Raw genomic sequence first — 23,857 nt, 5'->3', positions numbered from 1 at the left:
AGACTATAATCCTTCCACTTTATAAAACTCTGGTCCGACCGCATCTGGAGTATTCTGTCCAGTTCTGGTCGCCAGTCCTCAGGAGGGATGTGTTGGAGCTGGAGAGAGTCCAGAGAAGGGCAACTGAACTGATTAGGGGATTGGAGGACCTTAATTATGAAGAGCGTCTGCAATCACTCAATTTATTCTCCCTGGAGAAGAGACGCCTGAGGGGGGACATGATAGCAATTTATAAATATCTCAATGGGGATCTCAGCTTAGAAAAAAAGCTGTTCAGTCGAAGGGATTGCATGAGGACAAGAGGGCATACAATGAGATTAGAGGAGAAGCGTTTTAACCTCAGGCAACTTGGGGGGTTCTTTACTGTTAGGGCTACAAGATTGTGGAATTCTCTACCAAAAGAGGTGGTTTCTGCGGGAAGTATGGTGGCTTTCAAAAGACTCTTAGACGTACATCTCAAAGATCAGGACATTCAGGGCTATGTGAGATGATTACAGCCACACACACCTACACAGGTTGAACTGGATGGACTATTGTCTTTATTCAACCTCACCTAATATGTAACTATGTATGTAAGTGAACAAGCTGAAGTTCGAAGCTGATTGGCCACCATGCACAGCTGCACCATTTTTTGCACTTTACAGTTTTAGTATATCAACCCCACTGTAGACAGTTGTGCACATCCAACCTTGTGGTAGCAGTCTGAGGAAGTCCCTATTCTATTCCAGCAAGACTGTTCCCAAAGCAAACTGGAAAAAGACAATTTCCTCCACGTCAAGTTGGTCAAACCATGAGTGGCCTGCACAGAGCCCTGACCTCAATCCAAACAAACACCTTTGGAATAAATTGGAACTCTGATTCCAAGCCAGGACTTCTTTTCCAACAAGAGAACCTAATCTCACCAATGCTCTTAGGCTGAATGGGCAAAGGTTTACACAGACTCACACTGAAATCTTGAAGAAAAGCTTCCCAGAAGAGTGAAGACTGTTAGAACTGCAAAGGGGGGCACCTTCACATTTATGGTAATGGTGTACTTTTATATCTAGTGACACCTTGGAATGTTAAAATAATTTGGTATCAATTACAAGTAATAATCATAGTAAATGATTGTTTGTGTCTGTTATACACTTACACAGGCCAGAAGAATGTGGCTGCCTTCACCCCCTGTTTTTCAGCAGTAATCCAGAGCTGTAAAAAAGAAAAGCATAAGTGGATTTCCATTTTAGGCTCAGATTCTTTACCAGTAAATTTGGCTTTTTCAAATATGTGCATCAGCAAAGTCAAAAAGTGCCACAGGCCTAAAAAAATATATAAAAATGTCAAGCATCTACTGACTCAATCTAATAATGAGAACCCTTAACATGACTCACTAACCAACATTAAAGTAACTCGGGATCAAAAATGTAAACCTCAAACGACAGATTTCCATACTACTTGAAATATTTAAAAAATCTAAAATGACACTTATAAGAATTACAAGCTAAATGTAGTCCTATTTTTAGGGGTTGTAAACCCTTACAGCAACCCAGTGAAGTGACTGGCCTCAGGTAATACACATAGATGAAACAAATCCTTCTACATAAGCTGTACCCATTTATCGACAGCAATCTTTCCCCTACATCCATTCAAAATTCAGATTTTACACAGGATCTCTTGGCTACAGAGGCTTAACTAGAACCTTCAGAACCCCGATGCAAGAAACCATAAAGGACCCCCCGGACCCCTGGCTGGGGCCCTTCCCATCAAGCCTGGGGCTCTTCCGACTGATTCTGGGGCCCTTTACTCTCATTGCGGGGCCCTTTATTATGGTCCCGAAGCAGGACCCTTTCACAATTTCTGCAGTGTGCCCCCTTCCAGCCATCTTGGAGCCTCCCCACGGTGGTGAAATGCCAGGGCCCAGTCGCAAGTATGACCTTTGCGATCCTGGAAGTTCACCCACTGGTGTCAGTAGTTTTTATTTTTTGGTATTTTAATTGTATTATTTTTAACATTCTATCTTATTTTTTTTTACAATGTCACTGGCTAGGACTCCATTCAGAAAAGGAAGGAGCTGGTAAATTACATATTTGCCGACCCTTCCTGGTTCTCTATTGTTGTTACACATCCCCTGCAACAGCCGGCAGGAGAGATAAGTGAGCACAATGGGGGGGGGGGGGCAGCACAGTAGGGGGGCTAGGGGAGCACACAGGGGCCCAGAGACAGCAGAACACAAGTGAACTGGATAGGAGGAGTGGTGGGGGCAGCATACAGAGGAATCAATCTCCTCCATTTTCCTCCTGCAGCTACAGGAGGAAAAAGGAGGACAGTGATTTCTCTACATGCTGCCCCACCGCCCTTCCTATCCAGGTGTACAAGGGAGCCGCACAGATCCCCTGGAGCATGGGGCCCGGCTGCAATTGCAACCCCTGTAGTCACACCCCTGCTCAGCTATTAAGAAAAATGGGGCTGAGGTTACATTAGTGAGGAGAGCTCTGAGAGCCGATTGGAGGAAAAGGACACACCCCCTTCAAACAGCACACAGGAACAGAGCTGAGACAGTCAGTCAATCACAGGCTTTGCCCTCCCCTGTCACCATTTTTCTCTTGGTATCAGGAAAACTCAACAGAAGTGACTCAGAAGTGCTGATAACAGAGAAACGAGGCAGCTGACAGAAATGACAGTGCTCTGGATTGAGACAAGTACACATTATAGGGGGGGGATATGCTTAGTTCATATTCCATGTCTGAGTTTTACAACCACATTAAACCCAAAAAGCAGTAACGTGTGCAATTCATTACTTACCGGTTGCCCACCCCACCACCTGGGATTAAATTTTTCTCGCGACCGAAGGCTGAAGTTAGCATCAAAGACAGGATCATACATAGAGTTCCCAACAATCCCATGGGATTCTGGATAAAGACCCTAAAATAAAAACACAACAAGAACATTGCAGCAGGTTTACCATTAGCACTGTTTCACAATGTATTACAGTGAACCTGCACATAAAAATGATCACCTAGTAAATGTAAACGAAACATCAAGAAATGTTAATTGTGCCTAACCCTAAAAAAATGTATTTTTGTCTTGAATTCCTCCTAAAAAAGAGCAGTGCACATTCTCGTTCCGTGTCTAGGCACTTTGTTCTGTAGTCTTATAACTGCAGTATGAAATCATGTAGGCCTCTGACTTCTAGTCAAACTACATTTATAGGAATACTTGGTAATGTCATTACTGTGCTGCTCACTGTTCTCCTTGCTGGTGGGAAAACTGTACCTGAGGACCTGCACTGCAAGATCTCCCCGTTTCTGCTTTATAAATGTTCTGCTTCCTCCACCTCTATTGCTGATTCCTAAATATTTTCCCACCCATCTCCAGATCAACAGTCATCCCAAAAGCAGCCCTGGCATGAAGAAGAAAATTGATAACAAAGAGAGCTGCTTCCACATGGAGGCACAATGCATAACAAGCCATCCTAATAGGAACAAAAACAGATACGGGGACCCTACAGACAATATCTTTGTCCTCTGTCTGCCTTTTATGGGAACAATTACTATCGGGTCATTTTTAAGCTATTAGTAACATGGCAAAAGATGTTCCCATAAAAACTTCTAACCCCCAGTCTGTTACTTTGTTACACATCTGTCATATAGCATTATTCATCCATTCTATTTTTTTCCTCTTACAAATGTCAATAAAGCATATATATGTCGAATCTAATCCTTTGCTACGGTTTTCAAATAGTGAGCATTGGAAAATCAGCAGTTAGGATACCCTTTTTGTTGGAACATCCGGAGCATCTAAACCATGGGTGTCCAACCTTTTGGCTTGTAAGCCACTGTGGCCATGCCCCCGACCCGACTTCCTTCCTCCGCAGCAAAAAAAAAAAAAAAATTGTCAGGGGGCAGTGGGCCGCATTGCCTGGGGTTCCGGGCCGCATTTGGCCCCCGGGCCGCAGGTTGGACATGCCTGATCTAAACCATGGGTGTCCAACCTTTTGGCTTCTTTGGGCCACATTGAGTGTAGAGAAATTTTCTCGGGCCGCATATGAAATATATACTATAGTTAAGGTATATAAGTAATAAAATGCCGCCGTGCCCTTCCCGCGCTGCTGCGCCCCCCCACCAGCACTAATTTTACACAACTAGTGGATGATCCCCTCCAAGGCAGCCTCTGCCTACAGTTAGTTGGAAGCCGCTGTGGCTGTGCCCCCGACTTGACTTCCTTCCTCCCCAGGAAAAAATAAATAAAAAATTGTCAGGAGGCAGTGGGCCGCATTGCCTGCGGTTCCGAGCCGCATGCGGCCTCCGGGCCGCAGCTTGGACATGCCTGATCTAAACAAACATTTAATATATTGCAGTTTACCACTTCTTAGATGCGGTGGCAGCATTAGATTCCCTTCTTAGGCTTTTTTCCCTTAATTCACCTAGTAATTCTGCCATGTACACATTTTCCCACATATTCCCTCCTTATGGATACTTTCTCCTTATGGAGGTGTATTGAGTCCCCCCTTTCCCCACTATTTGTTTCAAACAATTGTTTGATTTTATGATTGTACTATCTATATTGGTGGTTTTCAGTATCACTCATGCATTTTGATATGTTTGTGTGATTTGTGTAAAAAACTTTTAATTATGTTTCTAATAAATGCCAAAATATTTTATACAAATTTCTTTTTGTTCATTGATTGCCTTGAAAAATATCCTGAAAAGGAGAAAAATATCCTGTTTGTTTCTAATTGTACACATTTTGCTTCCTAGAGTAACAACTTTAATTCACTTCACTGTATCAATGGAGGGAGCCATTACTGTCAACCTCAGACAGGACTACATAGACCTCCTCTTGTCCTCTCCATAACGTAGACAAGAGGGGTTCTGTAGTCCATAGAGATAACCATGTAGTGGATTAGCATCAGCACATACAGAAAGCAACATCAACATAGTAATGTATAATATTTTTGGCAGGACAAACAGGCATTTTTCGAATGTATCCAACATATTAAAACACTTTCAACAGTATAATAAACGGACCAAAAGTGACCAAATAAGAGCAGTTCATTGTTGGGGTACACATAATATTACATCTTAATCCAACAACTGAATTTGAAATGCTATTTTATCTAATAAGTGAATTGCACCATGTCCACACATTTTTGCCCATGGATTCCTTTAAGCACAAAAAAGATTTATAGTCTATATAATTACCGTTGCCAGTGTATACAAATTTGGGTATGTTTTTGTTGGATAAACAGGTCTCATGTACGGAGCATGTGTTCCACAGGTTCCTATACAAAGAGCAAAATACAAGAAATGCTATAATACTACAATACAAAATAGTGACAAAAAAAAAAAAAAAAAATTTAATTGTCTCAAAATAAGCCGATAGTAGATCTACCATGAAAGGAATTGATCAATATTAGACAAAAGTTATAACAATTTTAATTAAAAATATGGAATTTCAAATAGATAAATTGTCTACGAGCATTTTCTATGCTGCCTACTGGTGCAAAGAACTTGGCCCCGCCTATTCAATGTTGTGAAGTGAAACTTGGCCTGGAGGCATTGCCAATATGATACGACACCACAACCTTTGTGGTTTCAGCAATTACTTTTTTACACAACCAAAGCTACCCAAATTTCTGTGTCTCAGTTCCCATAAAGCTGGCCTTACACCTGTAGATTTTTGTTAGAAAACACTAATTTTCTGCATGATTGTTCGGTTATCTAAAATTTAAAGGGTATGATTTCACAATAGTTTTCAACCAGAGCAAGCATAATAACTCAAAGGACAAGAATGAAAAGTTTTTGTTGAATCCAATTGGAACAGAAGAGTTTCTAATCACTGAATTTGCTGCCAGCGGAGAAAAATCTTAACTAGTTTTATACACATGCAATTATTATTCCAAGTGTAGAACATTTGGTCGTTCAAAATTAGTTGAGTCCATGGGTTAAGACCATTGAATGGTCAGACAAGCAACTTTTATACTTTCTCGTCCAAGCGTTTCAACAAGATTCTACAGGTTTAAGGCCAGAAGAAGCCTTCGGAGGTGATAATGTATTATTGAAACCAAGTAATCTACATTGTTTTAAACTTGGCTGCCTTGGAAAACAAAATACACCTGTAGCAAGGTTTCCAGGCCTGTGGCCTGATGTGGGTCTGCCATTGTTACCGGTTACCTCTCCAGCCCATGTGAGCTGCGACCCTGGGTGTGAGAACTGAGACACTGACAACTCCGGCATCTTTGTTTTGTGGTTTTTATTGTAGATAAGGGGATGGGAGAAGGGAATGAGTGGGATACTACTTTAGGCTCAACTAGGTACAACTTGGGACTTTATCCAGAAAAATGTCTGTCAACGCTGCCTTGACGCCAGTCGACGCTAGCCAATGCTCACCGATGCTTAGAACACACTGTAACTTGAAAGAAGTGCTGAATCCTCGACTCTAGGTCCAGAAGACTCAGTTCTATGGAGCATAGAACTGCTGACACTGCTGCACTGCAAAGTCACTGACTACCCCCTCCAGAATGGCACCGGCTAGAGGTAGCTGGTGGTGAATTCCCGTATGGTTGCAACTCTCAACTGATACTGTGTACAGTTCAGGGCCCAATCTGCAGGTGCCCCCTTTACACTTTTAGCTCTTCAGGGTCCACTGACTATGTACCCCCTTTGCTACTTCAGGGTCCTCAACCTAGGTACCCCCCTTTACAACTAGCTAACACTGGATCCCAGAACCTCCTCCGGAGTGGTCGTCTCTAACACTTCAGGCAGACCCTCAGGGGCAATCCTCAGTACTCGCGACCTGTGTAGGTTTTCCTGGGACTGGACCCCTCTCGCTCTCCGCTGGTTCTCGGCACACCGGATCCCCTCAGCTCAACTCAGCACTCTCTCTCTGGATCCTCAGGCGACACCCCAAGACATCCACTTCCTCAGACAGGAGGAGAGACAGCCATTCTCTCCCTCCTGGGACTCTGCTCCCACCAAAGATGCCGAGCCATGCGCCCCCTTCAGACTTATATCCTCTTCCAGAATCCTCTGCAGCATAATTTGCCTCCTGGGGTAGATACAAGCCTGAATGTATCTCTGAATGGGCTTCCTCCACTGCCCTATCAGGAGCCTCCTTTATAGTCAGTGGGGAGACTCCCCTTCTCAGGAGACACACTTGGGAGTCATGACAACCTACCTGACAAAAAGAAACACGGCCCTGCTGTTAGGCAGACAAGGACCACTATGCTTTTACCTAGCACCTGCCTGTAGGGTGCTACACACCTATGGAGCACCAGCATTGCATGCAAAAGAAACTACCACCAGAAACTGTGTTGCATACGTATTTTCAATTTAAATAGGATATTATTTACAAATGGTATTTTAAAGTGGTCACAACATCAAAATTTATCTCATCTGATTCTTCACAAGTGCAAAGTGTTATTTTCGCTACTTTTATTTGAACAAATTTGATAGGTGTTGCACATTTAGGAAAGATTCAAAGCATGTATTTTTTTCAGGAATTCAAACCAAGTATTCTATATAACTAGTAGAAAAGGAATAACATGTTTTGGCCACAGAAGTCAGATAAACATTCCTAAACCTCCTCTGTACATTTTTAACCTTCCCTAGAAAAACGTGTGAAGGAATCTGCTTCGTTGCCACCAGTATTGCCTCAACTTTCCCTCTACCCCTATTCAAGGCCAATTAAACAAAGACTAATTTAATTCGCACAAAATTTGCAAATAACACAGAATTAAATTCTAGTAAGCACAGCCCAAGGGAAGCAAGCTCTTTAGACAATAACCACACCATTTTTTTAAATATAACCCATTTACATAACATAAGCTCCAATTATGCACCATGTAATTAAACCATTTCCAGAACTGAAGCTCAGAATACGGTCATACAATTAAAACAAGGTTTTAAAAACTCATTTGCTTACCATTAAGCATGTCACATACAGATTGTAATACGATTCCCCGTCACTTATTAGAAAAAGCACTCTTCTCCTAAGGGTTGTTTGGACTTCTAGGCATCCATACCACTCCCCATTGCAGTCCCCTCCTAATGCACCTCCAACACCCCACACTACCGGTGGCCATTTTAAGACTGTCTCTGTGATCTCTACAGTAATCTCTGTAGAGGTCTGTGGACAGAAACTGTCTGTGACTGTAGGTTCAAGGATTGAAGGTTCCAGCCATTTTGGGGAAGTCTGCATGTCAATAGCACACCATTCTTTCCCCAGAACAGAGCTAGCAAATCTTGCAATAAGTGCTCCCAAATGTTATAATGGTCCTAGCTAGGCAGTGAATGTCACAATGATGCAGTGCATTTCCTAGTTTAGCACATAATCTGAGAAAAAAAGCCAGGGATGATAGTGAGCAATAAATAAATTTTTAATCTCTCAGTTTCCGAAATGAATAACGAGAGAAGAAGGGTGTTCCTGTCCATGTATGACTTAAAAATGAGTGCCCTGGACACAATACCTACATGTCACCCAGTAGGAAGTCAAGCCTACTTCTTTCTTAGAATTATAACAAGACTGTTACATGTCATTCAGCATTCCAGCCCCCTCAAACCCTTGTAAAACATCTTCTCAAACTAAGCACATAATCTAGTCCCATTCACAGTTCAGAATGCTGTACCTTATCCACTTTCCAATCTCTCCTCACATTTTTTTTCTCACCAACTATAAATTTGTTTTTTTTCTGCTTCTAGCTAAAGCTACCCTAAGAGTAAGAGTGGAGAAAAAATTAAGAATAACTAAAATCTTACTTAGTTTGTAGATATTGGGCATAACCTTCGCTCCTTCTTTCATATATGAAGCACGAAAACCATCAACAGAGAAAATGATCAACGGAGGGCGAAGAAACCTAAGAAAATAAGGATAGATGATCAAATGTATTCTTAATAGAACTCAACACAGATTTGTTTAAGTGACTCAATTATCTCATAGATTGTAAACTGTAAATAACTTCCAAAAGGCTCAAGTTAAGTGTAGTTATGCACAATGCATTCACGCTGTTGCCCATCTAGAGATCTTTTCAAGGACCAGCCCCTGCTTAGCCTGACATTTCTATGAGGTTTGGATGTGAAAAGTTTGGTGTCCCTACTGTAGAGTTCGGTGATTCTTGCATTAGAGTCATTCACATTTAATTCTACCACTTATCTTGTAGCACTTCCAAGACAACATATCAACAGTATGGAGGTACACATGACTAGAGTAGGCCTTAAACATGACTACCTTCCTCTTTAATAGTATTATGTTTGTGTCTACAGCTCTAACATAAAATAAGAGCTTGAGAGAACTTTTTGTGCTGTCTAGAGTAACCAAGCAGATCTCATCTTCTATTATTTTAGTGCATGTAAAACACCAAAGCAATGATCTCTAGCTGGGCAACACAGACAGAAATGTTGATACGGACAATAGGGCTGGTAGCACCTCCAACTCCTGAATCTATCGACTTATCAGCTCAGTGATCCTGTGGATAATCACCATGACACTTCTTTATAAAGTAAACACATACTAAATAGGGGATCCCTACGTCATAATACTCTTTGGAAGTCTAGTTACTCATCTTCTATCAACAATAAAGCTGTCTGTTAAAGCAAATCTATATTCTGTGCCCTGTAGGGGGGGATTTCACTTTATCTCCTGTTGTAAAGGCACAACCAAAAGAAAGTGGAAATCCCCACAAAATTAAGTGCAATCCCCACAGACTGTTGTCACTAGCACAGTACCCCCCTTACCAAATTAGAAGATTTGTCCTTAACTTCGGTCCTGGTGACAAACTGATTTTTTGATTTCTTGGCACTTTTGGTACTGCTAAAGGTCACCAGTACAAAGAGGGTAAAAGTGCATCTACCCAAAACTTTTTTTTATTAAAGTTTTGGATAGAGTGGGGAAAGGTTAGAACCTTATCAGATTTTACTGCATTCTAGGGCTCAGATAGAGAAATTTTCTCTAACTTCCTGTTTTGGGGACAACCAGACAGAAGTGGCAAAATATTACCAGCAGGCAGGCTTTTATTGTAAAGAAGACATGTGTACATGCTAAATAAATATGCCATTATGCTTACAAACTCATCCAGCGGTTATCACGTGCCTCATTAAAAGTCCCTAAACCCTCCTTTGTATTGCTAGATTTAGGAATGGAGGCACCTGTTTTTAGGTGCCTCATTTAAAGTCCCAAACAAACCCTCTTGTTCTTATGTTTAAATTAGGGATGGAGGCATGTGTATAGCTGGTTTGTATTCTATCATTCCCACCCATGACTCTTTGGGTTCTCCACTCCAATTAGCAGACCTCTCTCTAGGTCTGCATCATCTTAGACAACTACTGGATAAAGAAGTCACATCTATACCAACTCCGCATATTATATATATCCTTTGTATAATTTCCTAGTCCAATTATAATGCGGTCTGACTTTTGTGGGTTGGCTGATTGTCTCTATACTCGGAAGCTGGGATGTGCTCCAGGCACCCTCCCCCCCCAATCCTTTATTGGCCGTGGGGGATCAGGGGGGTAATTACCTGCTGCGCATCGGCACCATGCCTTGCGCAGCACACATGCCATCTTTCCCTAATGCAGTGACGCAGGCATGCCTTTTTCCATCTCTTTGGCTGATCCACGGGGGAGGCTGTTGGCGCCAATTGCGGGCGGCGGATGCCGCTCCAGCTAGGACACTTCTTACTCATCACGCATGTGTAATGCAGGGGGTGGGACCCTGGGCCACGCCAGATGCATATGATGTCCCCATTTATATCAGACAATCCTGTTAGCCGCTCATTCTGGGTATATCGCACACCACACCTGGACTATGTCCCTATGTGGGAACATTAGGTAATCATCTGGGAGCTCGTTTATTCACAGGGATCTTTCAGTCACATGTTTTTCTTCATGCTGCTCACTCTTTGTTCTATCTTTGGGGGTTTAGCATGGTGGGTTCCATGCCATTTTTCTGCCACTATCCAAGTTTCTGTCCCTACACTTGGGTCATGGTTTATTTCAGTAGGTTTTTCTTTGTACACGTGTCTTACCTTTTTATAGTCACTAAGGATCTTGCTATACTCACTTATGGCACGAGCACCATTCACTATAAATATACACAATTTATTCATTTTGTAGACCCCTTGTATGCTATTGCTCTGCACCAGCAACGATCCTAGCATGGAGACTCTCATCCTCCTGAGGTAACCATATGTGTGCCCAGATTTCCCATGGGTTTTCATCACCATGGCTCCCAGGATGGGCTCTCTTGATAGCCCACGGCTTGCAGTACCGCATGTTTGGACTCTGAACCTATATGTAAGTATTTATATGTAAGTATTTTAGGGATGGCTTATTTTTGCTTTCCTCCCACTCTCTCTTTTTCTCTTCCCCGTTAGTTGGATTATACATTAGACTTTACTGGATTTTTCATACATCTTCCGCAGATACATTTTTATACATCCGCTCCTGAGGAAGTGCAATGTATCCACGAAAACGGATCAAGCTCTTTTAGATGCATGTATGTTTTTAAGATAGAGTACAATTTATATTCTTAGATCCTTCTATGCAAACTCCTGTTTGTTTTAATGATCCCACTACATGGAGCAACATTGGCTCACAATATTTTATATTGCAAAGTGTCATGATCATATCCATGAATATAGATGAATTGTAACGTGCTATCAGAATGTATATGGATTAAATCCTTTTTTACTTCAATTACTATGCTTTGACATGTGTACATGCTGAATAAATATGCCATTATGCTTACAAACCCATCCAGCGGTTATCACGTGCCTTATTTAAAGTCCCAAAACCTTCCTTTGCATTTCTTTTATTGAAAAGAAGACTATTTCTCTCCTACAATAAAAGGCTGTTTTTTTTCTACATGTATACTGGTCAGTACATGCATAGCTCAATGTACATTTTCAGCGTGTCTTTGTGCTCGGAAGATCTAACTCCTGCACATATGCATATTTTAAAGGGAGCCAATCAAGACCGGGCAAAGATGGAAACACCAGCAAGGAATCTAATGGCACTTTTCCACTGCAAGTACCGGCTCGGCTCCACTCGGCACTGCTTGGCCCTGCTCGGCTCGGTTTGTTTTTCCACTGCGTGGTACGAGTCGGCACCTTTCGGCACTGTATAGGCTCTACTCGGCTCGGTTTGCTTTTCCACTAAAGTTGTAAGTGGGTGGGATTACAACGATTCTCTGACCAATCAGTGGCTAGTAGTGACAAACAATCAAGGCTGCATGCAAAGGATTGTGGGATATGGTATAGGCTTGGAACCACAATCGAGGTGGTACTGTTTAAGCGAGCCGTACCATGTAGTGGAAAAACGCTGCCGTACCAAACTATCCCGAACCGTTCTAACACATACCATGCGGTACCATGCTGTGGAAAAGCGCCAAAGCGAGCCAAACCGATCTGTTCCATGCAGTGGAAAAGCGCCATAACATCACTATAGAGCTGGCAAGTATAGTGGAGTTTTGATTAGTTATACAGAGGTTTGTAAAAGTACTGACTGCATACGAGTTGATGGTAGAGTTTATTTCCTCATTAAGGTCAGCTTTTAGAAGTAAAAAGGTTGACAATTACTTTAGAAGTTGAGAGTTTGTCAACCTAGAAGCCATTTTAAAAAGCCAACAAACATCTAGCTAATTGGCACAGGAGAAAAGTAGTCTGAAAACAGTAAGGCTAGAAGATTCTTGACAACCTGCCTCCTGGAATTTGTCCAGCCCCATCAACAAATACATATCGTCATGTGTTCAATCACCATCCGTATTAATACATTGTAGAAGTGTTATGGTGATTTATAACTTAATAAGAACACACTTAAAATGCATTACAAGATCAATTAGAAATAGAGAAACTTTTTTTACCCTGCTGGACATTCAGGTTGTTTAATTTCTTCACATTCATCATCCGCCCAACGAGTTCCACCTAGGAAGACAAGGGGACATTTTCAAGTTCAATATATTACAGGAATAAATATAGTGAATACTTTTATGGAAATAATGGAGTGATTTAAACTAACTCATTTTTGCCAGAGCACCCCCCCCCTCTCCTTTTTAGCTATCATACATATTAGAAACTAAAAGTTTTAGTCAATGAAAAGGATGTTATTTGCAGAGAAGCCTATTGGCTTCCACTGCAAGTAGCGGCTTGGCTCTACTAGGCCCTGCTTGGCCCGGTTTGCTTTTCCACTGCTGGTACCGCATGGTACGGTGTTGGAACGGTTCGGTACGGTACGGTATGGTTTGCTTTTCCACTAAAGTAGTACTAAAGTTAAGTGGGTGGGATAACAACGGGGTGGGTGGGATTCTCTGACCAATCAGTGGCTAGTAGTGACTGCATGCAAAGGATTGTGAGATATGGTACCGGGTATAATATCTCTTGGAACCACAATCGAGGTGGTACTTTTTTTGAGAGCCGTACCGTTCGGTTCCATGCAGTGGAAAAGCGCCGCTGTACCGTACCGTATCGAACCGTTCCTACACTATACCATGCGGTACCAGCAGTGGAAAAGCACAAAAGTGAGCCGAACCGTTCGGTTCCATGCAGTGGAAAAGCGCCATATGATTGGCAACAGATCATAGAAGCAATAACAGGTTCCAGAATGTGTCATGGAGACCGGCGAGCAGTGCTGCTACCAGCTCCCTATGCAATTGCATACACACAAGTTGGAGCAGGTGTAAAGTGGAATCCAGAAATTTAGGTTAAGGAAAAGTCCCTGCTTCTAAAGAAACCCAAGAAATATTCTAAAACATAGAACCAAACCTAGCACAAGAAAAGCACCATATGTCATCACATAGAAATCAGCTACTTGAAACTGTGAAAATTAGATCAACTTGGTTACAAATCCGCAGCAAAAAAAATATATCTTATCATTTCGTATTTCTTCAGAAGACAAAGTGAGTCGTGGTGACAGAAGACAGCTACTAACCTTTGCATAATATTTGATGGTCCGTACAGCAGTCTCCTTTAGCCAGACAATCATCAGAGCACTGGCACGCACTTTCCTCATTTCGGGCCTCCCCACACCTCTCCTTGCAGCTCCAGCCTCGACCTGAAATATATATAGGAATGATTCAGGGCTTACCTGGGATAAACAGAAGAGTCAGAGAAGGCCTTATATTATAATCACCCTAAAAAAATACAGTACATGACCTTCCATTACAGCTTGAAGGGTTATTCTGTCTGTAAAAAATACCACATGTGCCACGCACAAAAAAAAAAAAAAGTCATCTGATGGTATTTTTTATGTTGCAAACTTTATGTGCTGCAGCTGCGTTTTTTGGGGTTTGTGATTGTTATACTTTATTTGATGGGTAAGCGCAGGAGTGTTTTGCATTTTATTCTTTCTGTAGTCTGTACAGGAAAATCCTTCAGTGTGTTTACAGCCCTGGTGACCAAAATGTGGCCTAGGGCATACATGTGGCTCTTTAACTCTTATTGTGTGGCCCTTGGGGAACCCTGCATAATCAGTTTTTTTTTTTTTTTTTTTTTGTTCTTCACCAAGGGGCTTATTAAGGTCAATGCAGAAAAAAATGGATTTTTGTAAGATCTTACTGTAAAATCCATTTCTCTTAAGCTCATTGACAGACGCAGTCCTCCTTGATTAATATCAACTCGGGTTATACTGCCCTCTACAGGAGTAGGACTAGGCAGAAAGAAAAACGTTCTGGCCACACCTTAGGGGTAGTCCCAGAGGGTATATCCTCTCTCTCTCTCTGCTACAGGAAGTCAGTTATGTCACAAAGCAGTGTTTAGAGAATTTAACCCAACCCAAAAACAGAGGGGCGGGTACTGCGTCTGTCAATGAGCTTAAGAGAAAAGGATCTTACAAAAATCAATTTTTCTCTGTCGCTCATTGACAGACGCAGTCCTCCTTGATTAATATCAACTCGGGACGTCCCAAAGCAGTGCCACAAATGAGGGGTGGGATAATGGAAATCAAAATCCAATCTAGAAGGCCCAACCGGTGCCAACTAGAAGTTTTAAAGGCTCATCAATCAAAAGATGAGACTCAACTGAAATTCCAACGGAAAAAAACCCTTGAGGTAGACCACCGGTCTCCTCAAATTGCGGCCTGCAAAACCTTGCGGCAAAAGAGGCATCCGCCGATGCCATCACATCAACTTTATAAAATTTTGTAAAGGTATGCACCGACGACCAGGTAGCCGCCTTGCACACCTGGACCACTGACGCCTGATGGCGGTAGGCCCAGGAAGTACTGAGCGCTCGAGTGGAGTGCGCCTTAACAGGGAACGGAGGATTCCGACCCTTAATAGAATAAGCCTGTACCACCGTCTGCCTAATCCATTTGGAGATAGTCGCGGCAGATGCAGGCAACCCCTTTCTGGGGCCATCCGTGATCACAAAAAGTGAATCCGTTTTACGGAATGATTCCGTAGTCTTCAGGTATACCCTGATTGCCCGAACCACATCCAAGGAATGCAACGCACATTCCCAAGGATGACTGGGCTTAGGACACAAGGAAGGTAGCACAATATCTTCATTCAGATGAAAGTCTGAAACCACCTTAGGAAGAAAGGATGGCTTTCGGATGAAGAACTACCTTATCCCTATGAATCACCAGATATGGGGAATGACACGATAATGCAGCCAGTTCTGACACCCTGCATGCAGAAGTGATAGCCACCAAGAAGGCCACCTTCTGGGATAATGTAAGCAAGGGAATCTCCCTAATATTTTCGAAGGGAGGTTTCTGCAGAACCGACAACACCAAATTAAGTTTCCAGGGCGGTAAGGGCGCGCGCACTGGCGGAGCCAAGTGCCGCACCCCCTGGATGAAATTCCGCACCAAGGAATGAGTAACCAGAGGCTTCTGAAAGAAGATTGCTAACGCTGAAACCTGACCCTTGATAGTGCTCAAGGATAGTTTCTGCTCAGCCCCCTTTTGCAGAAAAGCCAAGATTCGGGTCACCGAATAGGTACGCGGGGGAAATCCCAAAGATTCACACCACGCGATAATAGTCTTCCATGTGCGATAATAGACTTTGCTGGAAGTCGCTTTCCTTGCTTTAATTAGAGTAGGGATAACTGAAGCTGACAATCCCCTGTCCTTCAGTACCTGGGTCTCAATAGCCAGGCCGTTAAAGCCAGCGACTGTAAAGCACGATGGAAGATCGGTCCTTGAGACCGCAGATTCTCCCTGAGAGGAAGTCTCCAAGGAGTGTCCGCGACTAGTCTGCCCAAGATGGCGTACCCGGCTTGACGAGGCCAGCCCGGAATTACCAGGATAACTGGAGTTCCCTCCACCTCTATCCTGCGGAGAAATCTCAGCAGCAACTTGAGAGGGGGGAAGACATACAGTAGCTGATACTGCCCCTACGGGGCGCTCAGCGCGTCTGCTGTGTCCGCTAGAGGATCGCGGGCGCAAGACACCAACCTCCATGCCTTCCTGTTGAGCCGACTTGCCAACAGATCCACCTCCGGGATGCCCTATTGAAGACACAGCTGGTGAAATCCTTGGTGATCGACCTAAGTCACCACCATGGCATTGTCTGACTGGATCCGAACCAGGCTGCCCTAGAGCTGCTTGGTCCAGGCAATCAGACCAAGTCTGATCAGTTCCCACACATTTATCAGAAACTTGATTCCTATCGGAAGTGATGACTTCTCCTGGCTGAGCTTTAGAGACCGGAGTCACCGCACCAGAGACTCCCTGGTCCGCTCGCTCAACCGGATCCGATTCCTGGAGGGAACTGGGAATGATCTTTGGAAAAAGTTATGAAAACGTTCTGCTCAAGGAACGGGAACTACCGCTCCCTGTAGCATCTGAATGTTGGAAGGGAAGAATTGCACCGGTAGAAATGATCGACACTCGATCTTGTATTCCGATCGTATGATCTCCTGAACCCCTTAGTCCGGGATTCAGGCAAGCCCTGGATCTGAACACCGGTGAAGACGTCCCCCCACCCCTGAGCTGGGTGGGGGCGCACCTTCAGGCTGTATTAGTTTTATCTTCAGGTTTGGCTGAGTCGGCCATTTGTTTACCCGACCAGCGCCCTTTGAAACCTCCTGAAGGTGCTTTGCCCTTCACGCTCGCCCCAGCGGAAAAGGAAGGTCCTCGCCTGTTACGAGGTCCTTTAGCTTTAGCAGTCTGCGGCAAAAAAGTGCTCTTGCCCCCAGTGACATCCTTTATGATCTCATCTAGGGTGGTCCCAAATAGGCGATCCCCCTGAAAAGGGAGATTAGCCAAAGCTTTCTTGGAACCTTGATCCGCCGACCAACACTTTAACCACAGCACACGTCTGAGGACTACAGCTGACATCGATGCATGCCCTAACAAGGGAGTGGCATCCAGGGCTGCGTCACAGACGAACTGTAGTCCTTGTATAATTTGCTCCATCAAATCAGACGCTGCCGGGGGGATACTTCTCCCCTTTAAGTCATGGCGTAGCAATTTTGCCCATTCTGTCAATGTTTGGGAAACTAAACCAATGGCAACCACTGGTCTAAAGGTTGACCCTATCAGGGAAAAAACAGTGCGGGATTCCGCTTCCACTTTTCGATCCACCAGGTCCTTAAAGGACGGAGCGTCCTCCAACGGGATAACAGTGGCTTTATTTAGTCTGGAAATCGGTGGATCCACCACTGGTGGTACCGTCCATCTTTTAATGAGGGATTCCTCAAACGGATAGCGTCTAGCAATGCGTTTGGAAATAGTAAGGGTTCGTTTCGGATGATCCCATTCCTCTTTAATTCTATTACCAAAACATTTGGGTAAGGGAAAAACCTTCGCCGTCTTGGTAGGCTTACTAGTACCAAAAGGAATTTCCATCTCGGTTACTTCTGCCGGTGTAACCTCAAGTCTTAAGGTTTCCCGGACAGACACAACTAGTGCGTCCACCAACGCTTCTTCTTGAGCTATGGCGGAGGTAGAAACATCCTCCTCGCTATCTGAGGAGACATTACCTGAGACAACAGCCCCAGCAGGGGGACCTGCAGCTGCAATGACCATCTCAGAATCTGAATCTGAAGTATCAGATGAAATAGGGGTAGGCGGGGGTCGCTTTCTTGACCCCCGTCTCTGACAGGCCATCTCCACCCGGGATACCAAAGACTCCAAAACTGCTAATAATGCATCAATACTCTGTGAGGAACTGGAGGGTCCTGCAGCCACCTCGAGGGGATCAGGTGGGGATACATGTGTGGCAGGGTCCATGATTATACAAGACACTTGCCAAGAAAAATAAAAAAAAATTGCAATTTTTAAAAAAAGAAAACTTTTTTTTTTTTTCTTTAGTCCCCCAGCGCAGCAGCGCCCCTCAGTGTTACCTGCTTTTGGACCCCACAGAGAGAGAGAGAGAGAGAGACCCCAAGGCTCACCACCTGATGCTCAGAAGTTTCTATTCAACCTGCTTCCAGCACTGTCTGTTACAGACAGGAAGTCTTTGGCTTGCTTTCCCGGGTAAAGGAGGCGGCTCCGCCCCTTTACACGCCTTCCGGCGCCTCCCAATTACTCCACGAGGTGTTTGGCCACCTCAAACATGGCCGCCCCCATGCTGGAGACACGAGGCTACGCCAATATGGCGGCCCCGTGCGATCTGTGGGAAAATGGCGGCGGCCTGTGGAGGATAGCGGCGGCTTGTACAAAGTAGCAGCGGCCTGCGGGAGGGCCTGTGCGCTCGGCCTGTGCGGCCTGCGAGAGGTTGTCCTCGGCCTGTGCGGCCTGCGGGAGGCTGTGCGGCCTGCGGGAGGTGACCGGCTTATGGAAGGATGGCGACCTGCGGATGCTGTATCCAGGCATAGGCATCGGCCTGTATAGTGTCAGGTAGGATACTATCACCTCTATACCTCAACAGTAATGCCTTTTAGCAGTCTGCCACTGACTACAGTCATCTCCCTTACAGTGTCATATAGTGACTATAGATAGTCAGCTCCCAAACCAAGCTTTTAAGAGGGGATTAATGACACCTGTTAGGATCACGTCCATCCATCCCAGAAAGGGGCCCGCGTCCACCAACAAACCCCGCAGGGGGAGAGGGGGAACATTACTCACCATACCGGAACCAGGCGGGCGCCAACTCCTGACAGAACCCCTCTCCACCGGAGTGGGGGGGCTGTCGACCAATCTGGACGCCGTGACTCCGCTGGTCATTGGCGTCCAGGCGAGACGTTTAACTCGCAGGGTCAGTCCCCGTCCAGTGGGACTATGTCGCGGCCGACCCAGCGCGGAGCTATGGCCTGCACGCGCTTGCAGGCTGAACTGGGGTGACCACTGGATCTCAACATCCAGCCCGTCGCCCAGTTTCAGTGTACTTGCTTGAAGATCTCACAGGAACTGGAGAAGAAAAGCTGCCTAAAAAAGTATTTCTAAAAAATCTTGCCAGGACCAAAGATCCCAGCAAGGAACTTAGGTCCTTACTCCTAACTAGACAGAAAAAAACTGACTTCCTGTAGCAGAGAGAGAGAGGATATACCCCCTGGGACTGCCCCTAAGGTGTGGCCAGAACGTTTTTCTTTCTGCCTAGTCCTACTCCTGTAGAGGGCAGTATAACCCGAGTTGATATTAATCAAGGAGGACTGCGTCTGTCAATGAGCGACAGAGAAAATTGGATTCGAAGCAGTCTCATGTAACATGTCTCCAGGCTATCTCCTGAAGACAGTCCCCAGTCTAAACACCTCCCATAAGAGGTTTACAGTTTTTGACATCTCCTGTTGTATGCCTGCAGTCTTTGACCATTTCTTGTAGTGTGCCCATAGCATTAAATTCACTGATTATGTGCAGTCCTTTAGTGATGTCTGGTCCGCATTTAAAGCCTCCTAGAACAAGCAAAGCTGGCCATATACGGTTGGATTTTCATTCCAATGTTTGTATGGAAAGTCAGAAAAATCCTTCTTCAGAACATTCTTGCCATCATGGAGTCAACAAATTTAATTTGAAAGGCCTTAAGACCTGTTATTTGAATGGGATCCCAGAAGAAAATGTTTCCATTTTACGTCTTGAATGTTCTCATCACTAGGGTCAAAAATGACTGTCAATTTAACCCCATTAACCATTAGAAAATCAAGTGTTCCAAAAACAAAAATTTCAAACAAAACTCTACTGGTGTATGGCCAGCCAAAGCTCTACTGGTGTATGGCCAACTTAAGCTACCCACCACTAGTGTTCAATAAGATCAGAGAGGGTTGCAAGCTCATTCCCTTGATAATCAACAATTAGGTAGCAGCTGCTAAGCTCCAGGGCTATGACCACACCAAGAATCCATCACAGAAATAAACATCTTCTAGGTAGGCTTGCTCAGACCATGATTGCACAATATAGGAGGCACACTATTCAGCTTCCAAATAAAATACAAATGAAGCATCCAAGAATGTTTTAGTTTTGAAATTAGAAGGCATTAGATAAGGCAGGTGCTGTCTGTCAATTAGAAAGGTGAGCATGCAGGACTTTTTAATGTAGCACTACTCCCTTGGGAGCTGCTTAAAGTGGATTCCCCTGGGTTACCCATAGCAACGACTTGTAAATCCTTAGTACTTTAGATTCTTGGCTCAGTCAGTAAACAGTACAGGGGATTTGGTTTTTGTTGTTTTCATTTTATGATGGGATGGGAGAAGGGATGAGTGGGATACTCCAACTTAGCAAACTATGCACAATCTTGAGGACTTCTATTTATGTTGAATGCGGCAAGGCCGCTGCTTCACCCTGCCACTGAAGTGAAGTATATGAAAGGCGAACAACTTTGTAGATTACTCTTCAGGGTTCTACTTGGCACCCCCTTTCTCACTGACTGTGTGCGCTGACCTTCTGTCCACTGACCTCACTGGAGTTGTCCCCTTCCTGGGCAGACCCCTTGGCAAGCCCCCTGGTACTCATGGACACTGTTTTTCCCAGGTAGCTCTGCCTTCAGCTTCACTGTCAGTTTCTCCAGAACCTTTAAGGCTCAGCTCCACACCTGGCTCACTAGGCCGACTGCCTGTGACCACTTTCCTCAGCATACAGAAGGAGAGACAACCGTCACCCTCCTCCTAGGACTCTGCTTCCCCGCCAAAGACACCCTGCCTCATGTGCTCTCGGCTTTTAACCACTTTACCACTAGAGCATTTTGCTGTCTTACGTCTGGGCCACTTTTTGCGATTCGGCGCTGTGCGACTTTAACTGACAATTGCGCGGTCGTGCGACGCCGTACCCAAACTAAATTGACGTCCTTTTTTTCCCACAAACAGAGCTTTCTTTTGGTGGTATTTGATCACCTGTGCGATTTTTACTTTTTGCGCTATAAACAAAAAAAGAGCGTTTATTTTGAGAAAAAAGATGTAAAAAACAATTTTTTTTTAAATTTTTGGCCAATTTGTTTTCTGCTACCCATGTTTGGTAAAAAAAAAAAATCGCAATAACCGTATTTTGATTGGTTTGCGCAAAAGTTATTGCGTTTACTAACAAAGGGAAAGATTTATGTCATTTTTGGTGTTTTTTTTTTTAACGAGTAATGGCGGCGATCTGCGATTTTTTTTGCGGGACTGCGACATTGCGGCGGACAGATCGGACCCTTGACTGACATTTTTGACACTTTTGGGGGTACCAGTGACATTACTGCAGTAATCAGTGCTATAAATATGCAGTGTTACTGTAAAAATGACACTGGCAGGGAAGGGGTTAACTTTATTGGAGAGGGAGGGGTTAATGTATGCCTGGTGCTTACTGACGTGTGGGGGGGGGGAGGTGACTGTGTGAGACAGGGACAGATCGGATGTCCAGCTATGCTGAACACTCCGATCTGTCACTCCCTGTCACTGAGGAGATCCGCCCGCTTGTGTTTACACAGGCGGGCGGATCTCCACACTAGATCCCCGACGATCGGGGCAGAGCAGCGGCGATCGCCGCTGCTCCTCCCCTGGCCCGACTCCCGCTGTGAATGAAAACAGCGGGAGCGCGCCTACAGGGGAGGAGTCTGGCGACGTAGGTCTACGTCGTCAGACGGGAACGAGCCACTTTGCCGCAGTACTATTACAGTACTTAGTGGTAAAGTGGTTAAGGTCAATCCCAACATGCACTGTGGTGGTGCTCTCTCACTGGGACTCCCACAAAAGCTTGTGCATCATTGGCCAGGTTTCCTCCACTGTCCAACAGGCCTCCCTATTGGATGCAGTGGGGACACTCCCTCAGACCAAATGAATGCACACTGAGCACAGAGAGCAGGCCTAACTAAAGATCATGCTCCCCTGATAAGCAGACAGAGCAAAACAAATGCTTTGCCTAGCACCTGTCTAGGAGGGTGCTACATGTAAAGAGGAAGTAAACCCTCCTCTGACACTTTCACCTATAGTTAAGCCTATAATAAGGCTTACCTATAGGTAGTGTAAATATCTCCTAAACATGTACCGTTTAGGAGATATTTACCTTTCATGCAGCCAGTGACGTCACTGGCGCATGCGCTCTGAAGGAACGGCCGATCGTGCCGTTCCTTCAGAGCCCCATGCCGTGACCGTCGGCTCCCGCGTGCGTGCGCGGGAGTGACGTCACTGCGGCTCCGGCCAATCAAATGGCCGGATGCCGCGATCCCGGAAGACGGGCGACTGGACATGTCGCCCGTCATAGAGGTAAGCGAGCGGCGCAGCGGGGGCTCGTTCTAAGGTAAGTATTTGATAATGAGCTAGTATGCGATGCATACTAGCTCATTATGTCTTTCTCTTTAAGGATGGAAAGAAAAAAAAGAAAAATTTTCGGTTTACAACCTCTTAAATTGGAGGATTTTTGTTTGGTCTGTTTCCACCATGGTATATGGTGTTGATGGGGGAAATCGATCCTGCTGCGTTTTTGTAATCTGACAGCAGGAGTTTCCCCACTGTCAGTATACAATGATCACTGCTGGTTGTACTTAAGTTGATTGATAGATCAACTTCAGTACATCTATCCTGCCCATAGATATTTTGGAAATTCGGCCGATGCCTGCTGAACCGGTCGAACTTCAATCCATCTATGGCCGGCTGTGTATACGGCTGCATCCTGCTTCATAAATTCCTCCTGGAGCTGCTCTAAAATAGCTTTGCCACAATATAAAATCTGGCCTTCACCGTTTTCTGAATGTGCATGTTTTGCATGAAAATTTGTCACAGAGACCAGCAAGCAGTGGTGCTACCAGCTAAATCTGTTGCAGACCTTTCTAAAGGCCCGTACACATGAGTCGAAATTCGGCCGGGAATTTTCGTCCAACGACCGATCTGCCGATTTTCGGCTTGTTAGTTTGATGCTTCCGACAACCGACTCCGACTTTTCGGCTGAAAAAAATATGGTGTGCCGGCTATAAAATTTTTGTCCTCCGTCAAAACACGGACGATTTTCGTGCAGTCAGTACAGATTTCGACAGGGAAAAATCTTATGAGCAACACTGGGCATGCTCAGAGAAGAAAGAACACAAAGAAAGCAATCCAACACATGACATCACTTCTGAAGTAGAATTTTGTCGGGCGGGAAAATTCGTGTGCAGTCTAGAGCACATTCCAACCAACGGACACCACTCTGGACAAAAGATAGACGACCGGTCGGCGGAAATTTGTTGCATGTGTACTAGGCTTTAATCTGTTTTGTTGTCTGTCCAGGACTGCAGGTGTAGGGATCACAAATGCACAAAAAATCTCTTATAAATGACAGACGACCTAATTTGCAATGAATGCATGTTTAATCTTGTTACTAGTTTGCTTGATAATTATCCCTCTGCGCCTTATTTTGCCACAAGGCAAAACTTCTGACGAGCGCAAAATAAATGATTTCTGGATAAGCCTTATAATACGGTCAAATAGACATCAAATACTCATATCTAGTCAGCAATAAATCTAGACAACCTGTTAAGAAAAAAAATGGAAAATATAATATTTTTAAATTTGCACAGGAAGAGGAGGTGAGGGTTATCCAATAGGAACACTCGTTCTGGT

General features: G+C 44.4%; 1 protein-coding gene across 10 annotated transcripts in view; it reads right to left on the bottom strand.

Moving 5' to 3' along the window:
* ENPP2 (ectonucleotide pyrophosphatase/phosphodiesterase 2) overlaps positions 1-23,857 on the bottom strand; it is a 208,490-nt gene that overhangs the window by 85,181 nt on the left and 99,452 nt on the right. For all 10 annotated transcript variants that reach the window (XM_082258215.1, XM_082258213.1, XM_082258218.1 and 7 more), the window contains 6 exons: positions 13,899-14,021; positions 12,835-12,895; positions 8,736-8,833; positions 5,181-5,260; positions 2,782-2,901; positions 1,133-1,188 (listed from right to left, as the gene is read on the bottom strand). In XM_082258215.1, coding sequence (XP_082114341.1) covers positions 1,133-1,188; positions 2,782-2,901; positions 5,181-5,260; positions 8,736-8,833; positions 12,835-12,895; positions 13,899-14,021 — 538 coding nt within the window. The remainder of the gene's footprint in view (positions 1-1,132; positions 1,189-2,781; positions 2,902-5,180; positions 5,261-8,735; positions 8,834-12,834; positions 12,896-13,898; positions 14,022-23,857) is intronic.

Source organism: Pelophylax lessonae (genome assembly GCF_965119305.1).
Source record: "Pelophylax lessonae genome assembly, chromosome: 5".
NCBI classification, from domain to species: domain Eukaryota; kingdom Metazoa; phylum Chordata; class Amphibia; order Anura; family Ranidae; genus Pelophylax; species Pelophylax lessonae.
The sequence above is the reverse complement of the archived record's forward strand: the minus strand, read 5'-3'. Positions and strand labels throughout refer to the sequence as shown.